The 20,400-nt window shown below is 41.9% G+C and overlaps 1 protein-coding gene across 1 annotated transcript in view; it reads right to left on the minus strand.

Moving 5' to 3' along the window:
- Positions 1 to 20,400, minus strand: part of HMCN2 (hemicentin 2) — a 331,848-nt gene that overhangs the window by 268,597 nt on the left and 42,851 nt on the right. Inside the window, exons 4-7 of the mRNA XM_089669045.1 lie at positions 17,940 to 18,062; positions 9,323 to 9,494; positions 7,504 to 7,610; positions 999 to 1,119 (exon numbers count right to left, since the gene is read on the minus strand). Of these exons, the coding sequence (XP_089525171.1) occupies positions 999 to 1,119; positions 7,504 to 7,610; positions 9,323 to 9,494; positions 17,940 to 18,062 (523 nt within the window). The remainder of the gene's footprint in view (positions 1 to 998; positions 1,120 to 7,503; positions 7,611 to 9,322; positions 9,495 to 17,939; positions 18,063 to 20,400) is intronic.

A 20,400-nucleotide genomic window follows, 5' to 3' on the forward strand; every position in this document is an offset into this window, starting at 1 on the left:
GTCCTATGGTACTTCATAATTAGAGGTGGGGCTAATTTTATCAGCTGAATATATATCTATTAAAGTCCAACTTCAGTCAATTTATCTCCACATTTTGGATAGGGGAAAGCATAGATAGGATTTCTCTCAGATTTTTATTGTAGTTGCCAATTGTGGAGATTTCCTCAAACACTTTGTCAGGATAGTAATGTTGTAAAATTTCTCCTTTAAGGACACAGGTTATAACAAAACCTATTTTATGAAATTATTGGGAGATGGTTAAACCTAGATTGTAAGCTTCAAGGAGCAGGGCCCTCCTATCCCTCTTGTATTGAACTGTATTGTTGCTGTATTGTCTCCCATTATATTGTAAAGCGCTGAGCAAACTGTTGCCACTATATAAATCCTGTATAAAAAACCTTTGTCAATCTATTATTTCTGTCTTTGACTTTCTCTCCTGGTGATGACTGATCAGTTTTTATTCTGTTGTCACAGGGTATTCTTTTAAAGTCTATCCAAAACTAAATTTAATAAAACTAGGGGGAGAGGGGTCAACCATTCAATGGTTAATAAATTGGAGCTTGAACTGTCGAGAAAGGAAATTCAAATACAAAATATTCTATATTTACTTGAGTGAAAAAATAGAAAAAAAAGTTTTTAGTCCTTATTATAATAAATAGAAAATATATGCAAAACCACTCAATTTTTGTAAGTTCTCTTTCTCACCAGGGATCAGTTTTGAATTTTTAATATGGTTTAAAGAAACGGTCACCTTGTTCATCCAGAACAAAGTCACGGTCTCATAGCAAAGGGACCCCACTGACCTAATCACATGCATAATATAAGCAGCTTCCCCCCTACAGTATAATAATCTGGAGTGTCATTGACTGTATCATTGGGACATAATGTAATGTTGATATTGCTAGCAACTAGACCAGTTAATTTTTTTCTCTCTGATCCTCTATATGTCTCTATGAAAAACAACAAGAGATAATAGTTCTTGTTTAAACTGGGATTACCTTGAATGGGCCGCTCAATGACGCGTCCAGGATCAGTTATGGCTGTTGTTGAAAAAGCGGCACGGAAATCCAATGTGCTAACCCCAGTAACTCTGACAGTATGACGCCCAATGCTGCCAATCTGATAAAAAGAGAAAACAAGCAACAACTAAGACAAGTCCTGACAGAGATTCTTAAAAGATGTATTTTCTAACCTGAACCAGAAAAATTAAAGCTAGCATCTAGTAAGGGCAATGCGCAAAATCCTCTGAGCCCAAAAGTTGAATTTCCAAAATTTTAGCAGCTTCAAAAGCTATGAATTAGAGCACAGCAATGCCCCTTAGGCTACTCCATTTATCTGGCCATAGACGAATGAGGACAGCTGAACATTTAGATACAACCCTGTTCAAAAAACTGAGAAACCTTTAGATTTGGTTTGCTAACTATGGATCATCCAGTTATAGCTCTTCCTCTCCAATAATATGGTGCATTGGATGAATGTATTTACTGAAGAAATAATTAAATATTTATCACCCTTGACTTGACTGAATGTAAACTACAACTTTGAGTTATGTTTAAAAGGTAGCCAACCATGCTTTTATAGAAGCATTAATCATTTCATGCAACTAAGCTGATCGAATAAAAAAACAAAAAACCTCTATTTGTCTGGGTTATTGAGCTCTCGATTGATTTTTACTGATTCCTTCTCATCAACTGAAAAGCTGAGTGTGTTGCAGGGGCGGACTGACAACTCATGGGGCCCCAGGGCAATAGGGGATCATAGGGCCCCTGTGTCCTTGCCCAAACTCAAAAAAGCCTATGAAAAAGATACCAGGGGCATCTCATGGGGCCCCCTACTGACCCCGGGCCCTCGGGCAGTACCCGAGTTTCCAAATGGTCAGTCCGCCCCTGGTGTGTTGGAGAACTGATCAGAATTCAATTCAACCAAATATTTGTTTACACTTATAACTGAGAGCTTACACTGTTGATTAATATGTTCAGTCAATCCTAAAATGTTTAAAAATACTGCATGTGTTGCATTGTTTAAGCTTTTAATTAATAATGTGTATGGCCACCGTAAGAATGTTGATGTCAAAGCCCAATGCCATCAAAAACATTATTTTAAAGGGTTAGAATGTCAGGCAAGTTTAAAAACCTGTCCCCACTGAAGAGTTTGTGATTTTAGGTTTTAAATACTGTTGGGGTTCCCATAGAGGGTATTTCCCTTTCTGTTCTGTTTTGTCTGACACCTATGACCTGGAGAGAAACTTTAGAGACCTCTCCCTCACAGACGGTGATAAAATCTTGATGGAGGTTCTAAATCTTCCTCAACCTACTAAAAATATATTTTACGGCTGTTTGTGTCAAACCCATCAAATAAACTGAAAGCAGAGAGATTAGAGGCATTATTTGCTGTTCAGTCTGTCAAATATAAAGGAAGTGAGGACATTTTATCTCACTTCCTCTTTGTTTGGCACCCATGAAATAATTAGGAATTGAAGATAAATTTCCCAAACGGGGACAAAAACAGCAGTAAAACTTTCACAGAGGTTCTAGCTCTTTTCCACTCTATTTATTTGAAACTATTGCAGCTTTGACAGTAGTTGGGCTTTATATTGACTACTACTTTTTACGGTGGTAAATTTAAATTACATTTAATTTTTGGGTTTAATAAGTGCATGAAATTTGCTGTAAAGGTTATCCATGCACATAATGTTGGTTCCAAGAACTGCCTAGTCATTTATGGGAAATTGAAGGCTAGCATACTGCTCCAAAAGCATAACAAAGGTACATCAACCTAACCAACAATGTAAAAAAAAAAAAAAATTACTTATACAACACAGCTCAGTTAGCAGCATGTAAATACAGACATCAGCAAGTTGAAAGTAAACCTAAACGGTGGAATATTGTATGTCATGGCTGTGAACAAAAGCGCCTTCTAATTCTCAAAATCAGTCCCAGCTGCTGAACATTTGCCATTCTCTCTAAAAAACAAATTTCAGAGATCAGTGCAACTTTAGCAAAAGTCATCAGAAAAAACAATGGAAAATGATAAGGAGCAAAAACAGCTACTAAGGAAAATATAAAATGATTTAAAATAGGTTTGCATAGTGTTCTCGGATCAGTATGTCCAAAACAAACCACACATTGGTCAATGTGCTGTCCAGATTTGACCTGAAAGTTTGTGACAAAGGATGTTACAAAATCTAACCCATAAAAAAAACCCACTAACTATACAACATACAAAACATGTATGTGGTATGTTTGTTAGTTTTGGTTTTAGCATAAAAAAAAAATAGTTTCAGTGATTTTTTTTTTTATTTTAGATCTCATTGGCATAAAAAAAACTTTTTTTTAATGAAATAATTGGACCAAAATCACTTGAGGACCACACACCAGTCCCATCCTTTGATATCATTTCAAGTTGAGAATTTTAAGCTTTTTTATTCTAATTCAGTCTTTCAAAAGCACACAAATATTGTAACTTTTTTTTGTTCGTTTTGTATCAAGTGAGAAAGGCTTGGGATCTCTATGTGACTTTTATATGTGTTTCCCTTGGGGAGATTTACCTATACTTCCTGTCTCCCCAGATTTGCAACAGATAGTTAAGTGAAAAAGCTCTCCCTAACAAGGGGATATTTCGTCTTGGACAGATGTGGCCAAAATCCGACCTGTTCTGGTGACAAATGTAAAATTTTACATTTCTCTTTACTTTATGGACAAATGGTCATTAGGACAAACAGGGTGGGTGAATCTCCCCAGTTTGCAATTAAAACCTGATAAGGTTTCTAAGGCAAGCCATAGAAGATACAATTTTTTTCCTTCCACCCATGGTGGAAATCACTCGATTCCCCCATTAACACAGCCAGTGTTGATGGGGGAATCCTTCTCACAGGGCTATTGTGTTCTGCTGGCAGGGAGCCTTCCCGGCTGGCAGAACACAATGAATACTGTTAGTTACTATAGCCATGTGACGGGAGTTACTTTGGGTGGGGGGCCCATGGAACCCAGCTCACTTTGGAGAGGTGGGAAGACCCCTGTCTCAGCTCCCCATATCCCTCTTATGTGTAAATCACTCTGTGCCTGTTAGGTGTACAGGGTGATCTGTCCTAATATTGTGTGGGCTTTGTCTCAGACTGTGTAGACATGTTTAGGAGATAGGTGGGGGTTGTTAATTGTTTAATGTTATGTGGCTGCATCACATTGTTCTATTGTCTGTCTGGCTTGGGAGCAACTATTAAACTATTATGGGATGTATGTGTTTATGTGTATTAGCTTAGTGGGGGGGGGGGGGTCTCCAGCAGCCTGATGGGACTGTCTGCTGGTGTGAAGTTTGAATACCTGTGTGTCTCTTGTTACCAAACAGGGGCAGACTGACAACTCATGGGGCCCCCGGGCAATAGGGGATCATGGGGCCCCTGTGTCCTTGCCCAAACTCAAAAAAGCCTATGAAAAAAGGTACCAGGGGCAGTGCCCGAGTTTCCAAATGGTCAGTCTGCTCCTTTTACTAAATGTAGATTGCCCTGCCCTGTGTCATTATGCAGTGAGGGTGGATTGTCCACTGAGTGTATATATCTTGTATTCAAATAAAGTAGTCTACCTCCTGGTTTACTTCAAGACTGGTGTCGTCTAATTGTGTATGGTCGGCTGTGGTGTCTGTAGTCGTTGTTCGGATGGGGAAGCGGTATTCTAACAGAAGTACTCAAGCGCAGTCTGGGTCGGTTCCATTACAAGCCACAGAAGTAATTGCATGTAAAAAATCCGACAGGCTGGTTGTACTCGAGTTGATCGTTGGATCGACCTGGGTACCAATAGCCTGCCCATAGATGGACCGAATCTCGGCCGGTCCCTGCTGACCCATCCAAGATTCGGTCTGTCTATGGCAGGCTTAACAGTTCCATACCCTATCCAAAACTCCTTAAAGAAGTTTGAAATTTAGATACATTTTACATGCACAATACAATTATGATTGTTGGTAGTGGCCCCTTCACATAATGTAACTCTTTCAATTATGTTTTAGAGGTCCTTTTGATTATAGCAGATTGGCCAGGTCTGTGTGAGGCAATAAAAATGAAATGAGCTCTTCTGTTGGAGGCTTGGCCTCATTAGGGTAATGAGCTGCCTGCCTACAACATATGAGAGACCTGACAAAGAGCAATGGAATGAAAACCAAGAAACAATAAACAAAATCATAAACTGAACCTAATTCAGACTTCAAAGAGACCTTTCCTCAGAAAAAAAAATTGGGGGCACAGAATGACAGGCCTCTTGGACACAGATATTCAGTCCGAGTTGCCCCCTGTGGTGGAGCTGCAGTGCGTCCTGTTGTGGGTGAATTCACTTCAATTCAGATTTAACATGAAGGGTCATTGACCCTTTTTGATAACTGCTTAGTGTTTAGTTCTTGGCGCTGACAGCACAACACTGTTAAGCTAGCCATACATTAGTACAATTTTGTACGAACGTTCTTTCTTGCCATCATCAAGTCCACTTTTGCTTCAAAACCATTAACTTTTTGTCCAGACTGGTTATTTGAATGCAATACCAAACATATTTAAACAGCTTTCAATACAATAATTACGTTTTTGTATAATTTTTCCAAATGAAAACCACATTCAAAGCCACAATTTTGTTTGAGGAAAATTTTACATCCTGCTCCTTCAAATTTCTTTGTCACAATGGTTGAAAACAGATATCAATTTGACCCCAGTAACCACTTGAAAAAAATCAATCAAACTTTCTGAAAATTTAAATTTTAATACAAATTTCTACTAGCTTATGACCAGCTTAGGTGTTTGAAGCCAAGCTCTTACCACCAAAGACGTGAGTAAATTCTGGTGCTCCCCATAATGTAAAGCACCCCCTAACACAACAGCAACCATCAGCATTTAATGTTACCCCTGTTGGGGTACCTTTGTTTCTTGTACAAGCATTACAAGATAAATGCTGTAAATAATGGACAGCACTCCAGACAGATAGCATTTCAAGTTTCATATATTTATAAAAGGAAGCATAAAATAAAGACAAACCAGTACAACAGTTCCTCTGTATAGACAAAGGCAGACTCTCAGCTAAAAACATTACATACATTTTCATTAGAACAGGGAGGAGATCCAGGCTAAGGCCTCGTACACACAGGGCAATTCCATGAGTGACCCGTGCAGGACCGTGTTTTCAGGCATGGGGATGTAGGTGTTACATGAATCCCTGTACCAGTAGTCCCATTTTTGTCTACTGGGATACACCAATGTCATCAGATTGCTACAAATACTGTAGCTGCTGACTTACATGTCCAGGTGTCCTTAATCGGCTTTGGATGCAGGCATCAGCATCTTAACTAAGGGAAACCAACAGTGAAGCCTACTGGTTTCCTATTGCACGCGCATGAGCAGCACTGCTCATTGTGATTGGTCCCGCAATCTTCTGGGACCAGTGATGTGTCCCAGAAGGCCACAAGGGAAAAGAGGTGGAGCTAGAGATCACTGCAGCAAACTCAGCCAGAAGTGGGAGTGAGTACCTGTCAAAACTAGGTACCCACTCCCCCTTCCCCCCCAAATAGTGCCCATAAAGGGGGGAGGATGCCAACAAGCAGAACGTCCCCTTTTGAGGGAAGGTTGGTTATGGCTCCTGATGGTTACAGAAGGTCATTTAATCTATCCTGGACCTGTTTTTGTACTCAATAAAGTACCCTTATTAGCCTCATAGTAGAAATGTTCTACTTTGTAAACCAGATTTTGACTAAGCAGATAGGGATAGCGGAATCGGTAATTTCATGACATGGTGATTTTTACTAAAATTACTCATTCATCCCTAAACATAGGCTGAACAGAACAATATAAAGCAAACAGTACATATGTCTAGATTTCTTTAGGCTCTAATTGAAATACATCATTTAGAGATGTGGGGATTACTGCTTTGCACTAGGGTTCAGCTGCAAGATGGATCATTTGAGGTTTTGATAAAATTATTTGTTATAGCAGAATTCCATCAACAATGTACTAATTTCAGATAGTGAAGGGAGTATTTAAAGCTGTCTTGTTGAGAAGACTTATATTTCCTATTTTACTGATGTTTATTTAGCTCTGCAGTATCTGCCAAACACTCAGAAAACAGTGCTGGAAAGAGTGACCCTTTAAAGAGCCCTTGTTTAGGCATTGGGCTACTACAAGTGAACAGCTGCTTATCCTGGCATTCTGAATGTAGTTGACAGATGACCTGGAAATCCTTGCTCCAGTTGGAAGCCAGTGAGGAGGGAAATATTTTCTTATCAGCTGTAACCACCCGATCATGACTGCACATTAATAACCTCGTCTAGACACTTGCGTCCTCATTAGACCCTATGCCACTGCTAAGAAGCTGACAAAACAGAATTCATTATCACATTAAAGTTTTAAAGGAGGCTTTAATTTGGTCACTTGTGTTGAAATCTTCCTTGTTAAAGAATCCCAGGGCTTTAGTGTTTGTATGACAACTTTTTTATGTACATACTCCTCGGCACTGAGACTCAGCTGCCATTAGACATTACCTTGATGACCCATATTCCAGGCATAGTTGGCTTGAGTCCTAAAACGAGAGCCGAATTGGGGATACTGAGCAGCTCCTCCAGGCCCTGGCCCACAGACAGCACTTTTCCTGCCAGGACAGAAATAGGGAGGGTCAGAGCCTTTCTCCGACTAATGGTAGCCAAGTGCAGAGAGAAGATTATAACAGTACAATCAAGACAGGAATATAGGGACTACAGGGATTTTGACTTCAATCAAAGAATTATACTGTACAGTTTCCTAGTTGACAGAGATAAATGGCACGCAGACAAAATAAATTAGAATAACCCGACTGATTAAAATACAGAAAAGGGAAACTGCAGAGGAAACGATACATGATTAAAGTCACTCTGTCACATGTAGAAGATAATGCCAGGAGTTTCAGTTCACTGGATACACCAAATTGAAGATCTAGTCATAAAGAATATTGGCAAGGCTGCCTTGTCCCCATCTTCACCTCAGACACATGTGTTATGCAGAAGCATTAGTCTGTACGGTTTGAAGGTCTCTTCTGCTCAGGTTAGAATGAGAATGGGGATTACTGAAGAACTCTGTCCTAACACTTTACTGATCAAGCCTGGAGACCAAAAGTAGGGACCAGAAGAGAGGGCCACTGCCAGCATGGTCATATCAGGTTTTCTAACCTGTATGATCAATCGTTTCCATCACAGAAGCTTCTGGTGGCACTCCTATATAGAACTGTGGATGAAGCCAGTCCCTTCTCTTGCTTTTGTTTCTTTACTTTTTGTCTCTTGCAGGTCATGCTTTATATGTATTCCTCCTTTCTGGGCACTTCATTACATTGTTTCACCCCACTATAGTGTGCCACAGTGAACTTAAAAGAAATTTGGGGCAGATGCTTGGCACAATGAAATGGGCTTGGCTTCATAACCAAGTACTGGGGATACACAGAAAATCACATCTCTGCACGTCCCTGGTACAGCATCATTTTCACACTAGTAGTACTGAAGCTGTTTAAGTCAGCAGCTTGGCTCATCCTGCTCTTCCTTCCAGCGCATCTACTTTGTGTTTACATTAGTGACTATGGGGAAGCAGGGTGAGCTCCGTTACTGCTAGGAGGGGAGTAGCATGAGCTGAACTGCAGAGTCACTGCTGGGAAGGGAACCCAGGAAAAGCTGAACAGGCTAGACAAAGGCTTTAGTGCTTTTGCTGTGAACTTTGAGGCTGAAATGTTCCACAGTAGATGCAGCTACTTTGATTGGTAAGGACTTGTTTTAAAGCTTATTTGCTGTTTGATATCATTATGTAAATAATTAAATGTCCATAGCCTAGCCTTGCATTGTCTGTGAAAAACAATCCACCATGGGTTGCAAAGGATCAGCTGACACCGCTTGCCTTTGCAACCAGTCGCTTGAATTGGTTGTGCTTGGTGGTGGTACTGCCCCCCAAATGCAACAGGAGCGATTATTTTTGCCTGTTTGACTGCCTTTTAGCTGCTGCTCATCCTGTCCACGTTATCCCACTAGTTGGCTGAGTTACCTCTGGTGCATTTAACTCTGGGATTTGTAGCACAGGACAGTACTTCCTATGTACTCCTTTCTCCACCGAAGCATGGATGGTCACTTAATGATGATGTCAGCACCTTGATTTTGGTTGATTTTAACAACAAAATTAAGTTAGGCATTCCATGGCAAAATCTTTAATATAAAAAGGGTACAGCATGTATACTGGAGATTTAATACATGCTAGGCAATATTTATATCACTATTTTTAAAACAAAAACATAGTTGCCACACACACAAAACAATCATTAGGTTATATAAAGCAGTACGCAAGGCTTACCTGTAGGATCAGTGACTCGAATAAGAGGTTCCGGTCCACTCAGAGATATGGTAACCTCTTTAAGGCTTGGGTCGAATGGAATCTGCCATTGCCTCTCACCTCCAGACTCGTGATCAGTTGACAGCAGATGAACCTTAGAGGCCTGAATGGCTTCCTCAACCCACTTAAGCACCTGGGAGAGAGTAGAGTGATGCACAAGTTACACTAGTGACTAAGAGACATTTTAACATGTTCAAATTATGTTCTACACAATTATTAAACACCTTGTGGAGAGCACTGCAATAAAACATTGCAAAACAAATATCATTAATTTAATTTACTTTTTCTTTTTTTGATTAGGGGTTGAACTTTACATTCCTGCTGGAATTTTCTTGCAGCACTCCTCTGTCTTATAATGCAGAATGACCTACTAGGTAGTGTGGCAGGCTAACATTTCTATCTCAGGGTATGGTTCTTGGTGCATGGTGCAGAAAAAAAATAGGTTGGGGGCCATTCACTTTAGTCTATTTACTGTACCTCTAGGAAAGAGTTTACAGGTAGAAGATACCACTCAAAAATACAAAGGAGAACTGATATTTTAAAAGTAATAATATATTAGTTCTCCTTTGTATTTAATAGCAGCTCCTAGATAATTGTTGGTACCATGACAGCAACCAGACAGATCTATGACTGCAAGAGCAGTCAGAGACTTCCTTAAGTTGTAGTGGATCTCTCTCTAATCAATCCTGAGCTTGACCCTCCAATGACAGTCAAAGATATCTTGATTAGAGATGTGCACAATGGAAAAATTCATTACATTTTGTTTCTTATTCGCTCATTAAGTTAATAGATTTGTTTTGTCGTTATGGTGTCCGTTTATGACACAGAGAATAGCTGCAATTCAGAGGATCGCAGCTATTCTCTGGTCATTCACAGTTTATGACACTCAGGAGATCAGTGAGGAGCGATGTCAGCCCTTCATTGGCGATCTGTGTTCTCGCAAACTAAGAAGCGATAATTTACCTCTGCTTAGTAAACTGATCTTTTACTGTAATCTCACGAGATTATAGTAAAATCAGCCGTTTTCCAGTGTTTGTAGACCGTTCTCCCTTCCTTTGGAGAACTGATCTACACTGCTTCATAAACTGCATTCACAGGAAAACTGTGTTCTCCGAGAATGACGGAGAACTGAGCAGCGATCCATTACCACTGGTTCATAAACGAACACCTATGTTAGAATGATTCATTTTCGGTTGGGTTAAGGGTAGGATTGGTTGGGTCATATATATATATATAATTTAAAGCCAATAGAGGGTGGTTTGAAAAATTCCGCAAGAGAAGTGCCTGAAAGGTGCCTTCTTCTGATGAACAATGCAACGGCACACCCTCCAGCCTTGGTGGATGATATGGATGCTGAGTATGACTTCATAAAAAGGTCAAGTTCCTCCCGCCCAACACGACACCTCTTCTGCGGCCCATGGACCAGCAAGTGACCTGCAACTTCAAGAAACTGTACACAAAGGCGCTCTTCACTAGGTGTTTTAATGTCACTGAAGAGACGTCCTTGAGTCTGAAAGAATTCTGGCAGAAACATTTCAATGTTCTCCACTGCATCAACCTCATTGACAAAGCCTGGGAAGATGTCACTCACCGAACCTTAAACTCAGCCTGGAGGAAACTGTGGCCAGAATGTGTCACTGAACGTGACTTTGAAGGGTCTGATGCAGAGGTAGTGGAGGAGATTGTGTCCATGGGCAAGAGTATGGGTCTGTACGTCGATGGTGCAGACATAGAGGAGCTTGTTGAGGAACATAAGGAGGAGCTAACCACGGAAGAACTTTCTGAACTCCACAGTGATCAGCAGAAGGGGCTTATTGAGGAGCATTCCACTGAGGAAGAGGAAGGCAGGGAGGAAGTTAGCTGTGATGCCATAAAATTCATTATGAAAAAATGGAGTGCCATGATTTTTTTGAGAAGCACCACCCCAACATAACTGTAACGAACAGTGTTTAATCTGATGAACGATAATCTGATCTCTCATTTCCGGAGGGTTCCTGCAGTGCAGGAAAAGGTGAGTGACATTGGACAGATTTTCCACCAAAACTGAGCCTGCAGCTAAGGCTACGTTCACACTAGCCTTGTTTGCTAGCGGCAGAAAGGCGTTTGGGAAGCGTTTTTACCACTTCCCAAACGCCTCGGACAATTCTGCCCATTGCAGCACATGGTGCTCTTCTAACGGGAGCGGTAGCGTTGTGGCAAAACGGACGCCTCTGGTCGAGTCAGGAGGCGTTGAAGCCTCCTACTCTAGTCTATGGTGCCGCTCCACAAACGCCCGGCCGGCGTTTGCGGTGCGGTTGCGACGCGGTTGCGGGAACAACATTCAAACTTCATTAGAGGCATTTGTGGGGCGTTTTTAACGCTCGGAAAAAAATGCTCCGCAAACGCCGGACCAACGCTTGCCAAACGCTATAGGGGCGTTTGGCAAGCGTTGGTAAAACAGTCAAGTGTGAACGAGCCCTAAGAGACAAAGAAGATAGGAAACCCCTGAAGGCGATCTCCCCAATGTCCTTATGGAGGGGGACTCTCCCCCTTACAGTCCTCCAAGCCAGAAGTCGTCTCAAGCAAGGTTGGTGTTCTCTCTCTTCGTACTGTACTGTATATTTTTGTGGTTCAAAAACAAAACAAAAAGTTCAGAACTGATTAACCTTATTTACATTGAACCTTGTGAGAAAATTTAATTCAGTTGGTGACCAAATTCGGTTCATAGGGGTCAGAATGGATTAACCTGATTTACATTGAACCCTATGGGCAAATTTGCCTTGGTTCACGACCAATTCGGTTCGCAACCAGAGTCATGGAACAAATTAAGTTCGAGAACCGAGGTATCACTCTATTTACCCTAAAGTGTGAAGCCAAACATTTGATTGTTATGTATAGAGAAGGGAAAGGTCTTTCTGCTGTCTGTATCCCTTCAGGGGGATTTCCCTTCACTTCCTGTCTCAGAAGTGCAATCAGAAGTAGGAAGAAAACTACGGATAAGCCCCTCAACTGCTGCTCCTTGGATATTTATAAATGTTGGATTTCTGTTCACCAGAACAAACAGGGAAGGCAAATCTTCCCAGCAAGGACATACACACCCATGAAACCTATTTTAACACTTCCTCACATCCAAAAATGGCAGAGACTGCCTGTGTAAAAAGCTAATATGGCTATTCTTGTATAATATTACAAACTCTACATAGAAACAAACATCATTTTAAAAACAGTAACACACATTGATATGGTTATGTATATAGTATTATATAAGAATGTACTGATACTGAGTGTTTTCTCGTATATGTGAAAATGGTCTCAATACCCAAAACGGATACTTTAAGGTGCTATTTGCATCCATCAGGGGCGGACTGACAACTCATGGGGCCCCCGGGCAATAGGGGATCATGGGGGCCTGGTGTCCTTGCCCAAACTAAAAAAAGCTTATGAAAAAAGGTACCAGGGGCATCTCATGTGGCCCCCTACTGACCCCGGGCCCTCGGGCAGTGCCCAAGTTTCCAAATGGTCAGTCCGCCCCTGGCATCCATACAAAATGAATGGCCGCAAATCAAAAAGAATAGCATGCGATCTGAATAGGAATGTGGTTTCCCGCACTGCTCCTGTGTGAACCCAGGCCTGAGTTCATACAGGAGCGGTGCAGGAGTGCTCCCTGCACAGATCTCATGTTGTCACACAACAAAAAGCCGTTTCACAGGTTTGGGGATTTAAATTCCCCGCAGCTCTCCTCTCCTTCCAGCGGGCTGAATGGCTTTTGATTGGTGCACGTGATCAATCAACATCTAACTACACCTTATTCAATAAAGCTTTGACAAGTAAATCAACCCCTATGAGTTGGTCACTAATCCTTTTATAGAGATCCTATATTGTCAAGCAGTGATTTATTTAACCAAGGGGTTTGGTTGACATCACAGTCTGGTCATCAACTTACAAACAAAATAAATGAAGACCAAGAGAGCCAGTATGTTTAAAGAGTATTAAGTTCGTCAAGATTGACTTTATTAAAATAAATTAAAAAAAGGGAAACTTACAAAGTCATCCCACGGTGGTGGCAGGGAGGGGGGGGGGTGCGGATGTGATTATTCAGCACAATAATGTGACCGTGTGATGGAATTAGGGCACTGTCTGTAATTACAGCCAGATGGGGCAGACACAGCAAGAATGTTGGAGACATCCAGGCTTCAGCTTCCCCTCTGTCATAAACAGCAAACAGATGTGGACCATGCAGGAGAGGTCCTGTTATTGATGTGGGCACAAAGCACCACTGTTTGGAGCCCTGCAACAAAATAGGTGCAAGACCCGAAGATCTGTAGATCTCTGTCTCTGCTAAATTCAAGGGGCTGCAATAAAATTGACAGGGCCTTGACACTAGACAATAAGGCCATTGAGATATGTAACATTGCTTATTTCCTATCTTATAATTGGTCCCAGGGGGCCGCTTATAGACAAGAGTAATAAGGCCCGTGGGAAGGAAAACTCCACTGTGATATAGCACGTGGAATTGCTACACAAACGCTTCTAATGTAATTATAGGAATTATTTTTATTTTTCAATTATGCAGACAAGTAATGGTTTTAAAAACTGTAAGAAAAATTAAAATCTCACAACCTTGGCAATAGAAGCATATTGCCTTTTTCCATTGAATTTGCCTGCTCTTGTGATTGGCTTGCTGCGTTCTGCGAAAGTCTGCAAAGAGCTTTAGGCCCCTTTTACACAAACTCCAGGTTGGTCAGCAGGGGATCTGTCCACTGATCCACTGCTGATCAGAGCAGGTGGATGACAGGTCTGTGTCCGCTCTGTTTATGCAGAGTGGACATAGACAGAGCCTGCATAGCTCTTTGTGCAGCCAGGTGTAAACGGACAGCCCTCTGCCTAGACAGAAAGGATGGATCCCCTTCCATTTTTTTTTTTAGTGGACTGGCAAGTATAAACGGACAAAAGTCTGTTTACACCTGCCCAGGGGCGGACTGACAACTCATGGGGCCCCCGGGCAATAAGGGATCATGGGGCCCCTGTGTCCTTGCCCAAACTCAAAAAAGCCTATGAAAAAGGTACCAGGGGCATCTCATGGGTCCCCCTACTGACTACTACAGTGCCCAAGTTTCCAAATGGTCAGTCCGCCCCTGCACCTGCCAGTCCATATGAGTTAATAGACCGCCCAGTCAGGTCCATCTGAAAAACTGACAAGTGGACTTAATGGGACCGTTTGTGTGAAAGGGGCCCAAGGTGAAATTTTAGACATCCCCAGAACTGTTCTTAACCACATGCCCGCCACCCTATAGCAGATATACTGCTACAGGGTGGCAGGGGTACGCAAAATCACGTAAATATACATGATTTTGTATCTCCAGGTAGGGGGCCCACGCGAGCAGCGTGCGTGCCCTACCCATGTCGCCATTCACAGCCACAACTGTCAATCTCCAGGTCCCGGCCGGTGATTACCAAGGATCTCCGAAGGGGAGGACGGCTGCTTTGTTTACTAACAGTGAAGCACCAACACACTGCCCCCAGTAAAACACTCCCAGCACACAGTAACCCTTTGATCGCCCCTCATGTTAACCCCTTCCTGCCTAGTGTCCTTAGTACAGTGTCTGTGCTTTTTTTTTTTTAGCACTGATCACTGCATTGGTGATGTCAGCGACACCAAGCCAGTTCCCCCCAGTGTCAGAATGTCCACCGCAGTCCCGCTATAAGTCGCTGATCGTCACCATTACTAGTGTGAAAAAAAAAAAATTACAGTATATATACTGTCATTTGTAAACGCTATAAATTTCACGTAAACCAGTTAATTTACACATATTGGGATTTTTTTTTAGCAAAGACATGTAGCAGAATACACTTTGGCGTACAAAGTCAAAGTTTATTTTTCTCAAACTCGTGAGACTTTTTTTTTATAGCGCAAAAAATAAAAAACACACAGGCGATCAAATGCCACCGAAAGAAAGCTCAATTTGAGAAAAAAAAAACGTAAAATTTCATTTGAGTGCATCATGGCATGACTGTGCAATTGTCAGTTAAAATAACGTAGCATCGTAAAGCAAAATATGGCCTGGTCAGGAAGGGGGGTACATCCTCTGGAGGGCAAGTGGTTAAAGAGAAGCTCCAGTCAAATACATTTTTAATCGAACAAAAGTCAGCAGCTACAAAAACTGTAGCTGCTGACTTTTAATAAACAGACACTCCCAGGATGCAATGATGTGCTCATCCAAATTGTTCTCTACATGGCTGTCCTGTTCCCGGTGCAGACATCTCAACTGTGGGCACCCAGCTGTGAGAGCTGGTGTCTTCACAGTTGGGTGCCCAATGCGCATGTGAATGGTACGGCAGTGTTATAAGACCTGTGATGTGTCTCAGAAGACTGCGGGAAGTGGGGGGGGGGGGGGGAGAACTTCCACTCCAATAACCTAGGCAGTCAGAGTGAAAGTGGGAGCTGGTACCTGTCAAAACCAGCCCCCCCCCCCCCAAAAAGACACAACAGTTGCCATTAAGGGTGGGGAAAGAGGTCTTAAAGCTGAACTTCCTCTTTTGGGTAGAGTTCCGCTTTAAGCTCACTGCATCAAGTCTTATGAAGAAATATTTGTCAAGGTCAGGTCCATCCACTTAGCTATTGCTTCCAGGAAGTTCACTGGAATGCACCATCTTTGTGTCCATAGTGGCAAAGTTTGCCAAAATCCTTGCAATGTATATAAAATTACCTGAAATGTCTATTCTTACTTTAAAGAGGAGCTTCACTCAAAAGGGGAAGCTCCGCTTGTTTGCACTCTCCACTGCCACATTTGGGAGGAAAGGGTATCTGATTTTGACAGGTACCCGCTCCCACTTCCGGCCCCCCTCCTTCCCCCTGCAGTCTCCTGGGACACTTCACAGGGCCCATAAGACTATGGTACCATTCACAACGAGAAGCGCATGTGCAGTAGGAAACTGGCTATTAGGGTGCAAGGCTTCACTTATGGTTTCCTTTACTCATTATGCTGGTGCTGGGAACCCAGAGGCTAGTAAAGAACTAGCCCAGGTGAGGATGGCGCTGGACCCCTGGACAGGTAAATGTTCTTATAATAAATATATACATTTTTTGTTGGGGGGGGGGGGAGCCTGGAGCTCCTCCATTTTGAAGGATCCTCACCATTGGTCCTTACAACTATTGTCTTGGTACAGTAAAGGAAAATTAAAAATGTCAGAATTGTCAGGGGAACAGATCTGAGGGGAAATATTCCAATAATGACAACTGTGCAAGCGGGGATTTTTCTCAATTTGGACTGGCCAATCTCAAACAATGTTGTCAATTACGTAACAATGCCACTCTCAGCTGCACCCTGCACAAAGATTTTTCAGCTTGCAGGACCACAATCTAGGTGCCAGCAGTCTGAGAGCAATTGTCACTGGATTAAGTTAATTAAGTAATAACCCTTTAAATGCCACCACCACCTTTTTTTCACCAAAAAGGAGGAAACTCAATCTTGGCAACAACTATGAGTTTAGAATAAACGTCTGCAACACGCACTGTCACCACAGACAGGTATGTTCTGAGATTCATCATATACAGTAGCACTTTTCAAAAGACATTGATTCTTTAGTTTGCATTTATAGACAATTTCAACACTTTTCCAAATAAGGTTTATTAATGAAAAATGTCAAAAATGGAGCAAATAGAATATTTACAGAAAAAAGGTTGTTACAACGAAACAAAGACAATAAAAGCAACAGAGAAATAGAAAGTAGCTGAAAATGAAGAATACTTGCAAATCCCTTGGTTTCAGCAGTCCAATTGATAACGCAAAAATGGTACAGTGGCACTCTCAAGTCCAGTTAGGTGTTCCTTGGTTGATGTTAAAATGGGAGCTGTCAAAGGGTCCTGACATTCCCTTTTTCTGTGGTATCAAAGGGGTGTTGATAGACACCATCTGATCAATCAACCAGTTTAAGGGGTAGATGCTGGGAGGTCAACATATTTATGACCAAGTCACAAATACAGTTTCTTATAAGTATTCATATTTCTGAATACCTACTGTTTACAGTCTGCTAGCATGCAGATTATTGTCCAGCATGAAATTAGCTCCAAAATGGATATAGATATGACAGGTCTCGGATATCTATGTCTCATTGGAGGCCTAATCCACTCTGGTACTTCCTGCATAGAGGTATTTGGGTTCAAATTGTTACCCAATAATTGAGGGAGGTAAATGTATATATTCTGGCTGTGCTGTCATTGTTTCATGAGTTATGAAATATGCTGATGTTTTAGAGTCTTGGCTGATAATCAGTCCATCAAGGATATGTATTCTCCTGGCTTCCAGCTATGGTATTTATGACCCAATGTCTGGAAACTTTCTGGTCATTGAAGCGGCCACGTCAGAAACTTTTATGGGCCCTGAAATGTATTATGGGAGTTAGATCTTGCTAGTCCGATTACCAGACTGATGAGGGGTGTCTGCCAGTAAGAAAGATTTTGTGGAACGTATGAGTTGAAATGAGGCGAGAGAGGCAGAGAGGAAAAGATCACTGTGGCTTTTTCTCTCTTCTGACAAAATGGCATGGAATACTTGCGACCTGAACAAAATGGATGTCGACTACAGATGGAGTCACTTACCTCATTAACCTGCTGTTTGGCCAGGTGGAAGATCTGTCCTGAACTGGTGGCTGCGATCTCTTCATACACGCGGTAACCCTGGTGAGTCCGATCACCGCAATCTCCTGTTAGCACAAAGACCACCTGTAGAGAAGGGACATAATTTACCAAAATTTACCCAAACAATTGAGCCATCAAAAGATAAACATATGTAGGCCAGGTTAGATGCTTGGTATACTGTCATGTTTCACATGACTGTCATATGCCTTTAAGTGTTCTTTGTATTTTGTCTCTGCTCCTCCCTTTCCTCTGGTTTATTTCTGCTGTATAGATAGCCCACCCCTTTTCCCAGAAATGCATTTCAGCTTCATGCCTCATGTCTTATGGAAGCAGATCACATTATGATCTTTTGACCTATCTGATGTTCATTGTTGTAAGAGTCTCTCAATTTATGGAATAAACTTCACAAGATCTACAAGGTGTCATCCGATCAAGTCACTGCCTGTGTTATTAAACTAAGATTGAAGTTATCGCTATCTTATCACAACTGTAAGTTACAGAGATCATACTTTCAATGCTTAGATTGGAGAGACAACATAAACTATTAGGGAAACTTGATATGGGAGAAATATGTGGCCTGCCTTCTTAAAGTGTTGGTTTCCTATCTGTGACTTCAGATAGCACTGACCTAGGACAAGCATGCAGCAAGTCAAATCAGCACTCATAATCTATATACTTGTTATCAGTGACTTAGACAATATTGAAGTCATTGGATCAATATGGGCAACTAGAAGGGGTCAGTAAGGAAAGCCCCATTTTTTTCTCAGAACAGGTTTCTTTAACAGTGTATCTGTGGTCAAGGTGTAAAATCATATATTAATTTTCACATTGTACTTCAATTATTTGTCTACTATTATTAATCTCATCAGTCTTACTCTGAAGATCCACACACACTTTCTTCCTTGAATTGTGTTGCATGTAATTACTACGTCCTGTGAGTAGGCACTGATGCATCACACATTTCACAGAGCCTGCCTTCTGATCTACAGAGTAGGAGTTTCAGAAGGTGGAACCAGTACAAGATTCACTGGTTGCATGCACGGTACCATGGGATATGTAGTCCTTAGAATGGGAAAGTAAATAACAGAGGAGAAGCTGCAATGCATTCGCAGGATCCAGAAAGTTGTGAAAAGAGTTGTCCAGCAAACATGCGACACTCACAACATGAAAGGAGATTTTTTGATTGTTTATATTAGATTGTCAAAAATATCTGTCAGGAAAGGCAGACCAGCAAGTAGGATGGTTCCGTTGTGCTGGTAGCTGTGTGCAGCCGCAGGCCAGCATACTGTCCTTCACATGCATCTAGGAAACTTGCACATGCTCACACACATCCACATGTACATCCTGCTCATGCTCACTCACAACTGTCACCAATGTTGGTGCCAGGTGTAAAATTTAAAACGTACTGATTCAGCTTGTCTTGACCATTCCTGAACTCCACTTGCAACTACCCCAGCTTGTTTCCAGATGACCGCTTCTGCCTGCTCCCTTTGCCCCTGTACTACTGATAGTTACTGACTCCGGCCTGTACTCTATGCTCTGGCCTCCACAGTTCTGCTTGATCTGTCCTCCAGTTCTTGACCCAGCTTGTCTGATTCAGCTTCTGTCTTCTTCCTCACTGGTGGGCTGCTTCCTACAAGCACCTACCTCCCCTCTGTCAGTGCCTGCCCGCGATTGCCAGTTCCAGCCAGCTTCTGCCCTCTGCTCACCTGCCTCATCCAGCTCATCTGTTTCACTGCAGTGCACCATTAGCTTTCTGCTGCTTGGCCTGGACATCCCACCAATTCTGCTGCTAGCAAAACAGGGGCCCCGAGCTAGAGATGTAAGAGAGGCCATCCTCCAGGTAGTGACAATATCTATTGTTTGTATTGTTATTACAATGCTGATGTTATAATATGCAAGTACATGCTGTGAACATAGATCTCCTTTCAATTCACTCAAACTGAAAAATACAGTATGGAAATATTTGTTATAAACAGAACTTACACACCCAGGAGCATTTGTTTTTTTACCCTGGCTTGAGTACACCAAACTGCTCTGCAACTAAGAGGATTGGGAACACCTAGGTTTTTGCAGTTTAGAGGTTCCCAGCTCTGCTTACTAAAGTTTCTCTGCAGTAATTAGGGATCAGTAGTTCATCCCCTACTCTACATATGGCAGGCTAAAGCAGGGATTGCATGTAGAGAGGTGGATAAGTTCCAAACAACAGATTCTATTATCCCTCCAAAAAAATCATCTTCCAGTCTTGCAATCAAATTTAGGTACCACAACCTTTGCTCATATGGCACCTGATATTGGTGTTCAGGCCAGGAGGAAAAATGGCCCATAGCAGCTACATTATCTGTTTAATGCTAAGCTGTTCCACAAAAATAATAGCTGGAATCAGGTGTAATTAATCATAGCAGGGCCCCCCAATTCAACT

Source organism: Staurois parvus, unplaced genomic scaffold (assembly GCF_062004578.1).
Source record: "Staurois parvus isolate SC_StPar_1 unplaced genomic scaffold, SC_StPar_1.0 ptg000068l, whole genome shotgun sequence".
NCBI classification, from domain to species: Eukaryota; Metazoa; Chordata; class Amphibia; order Anura; family Ranidae; genus Staurois; species Staurois parvus.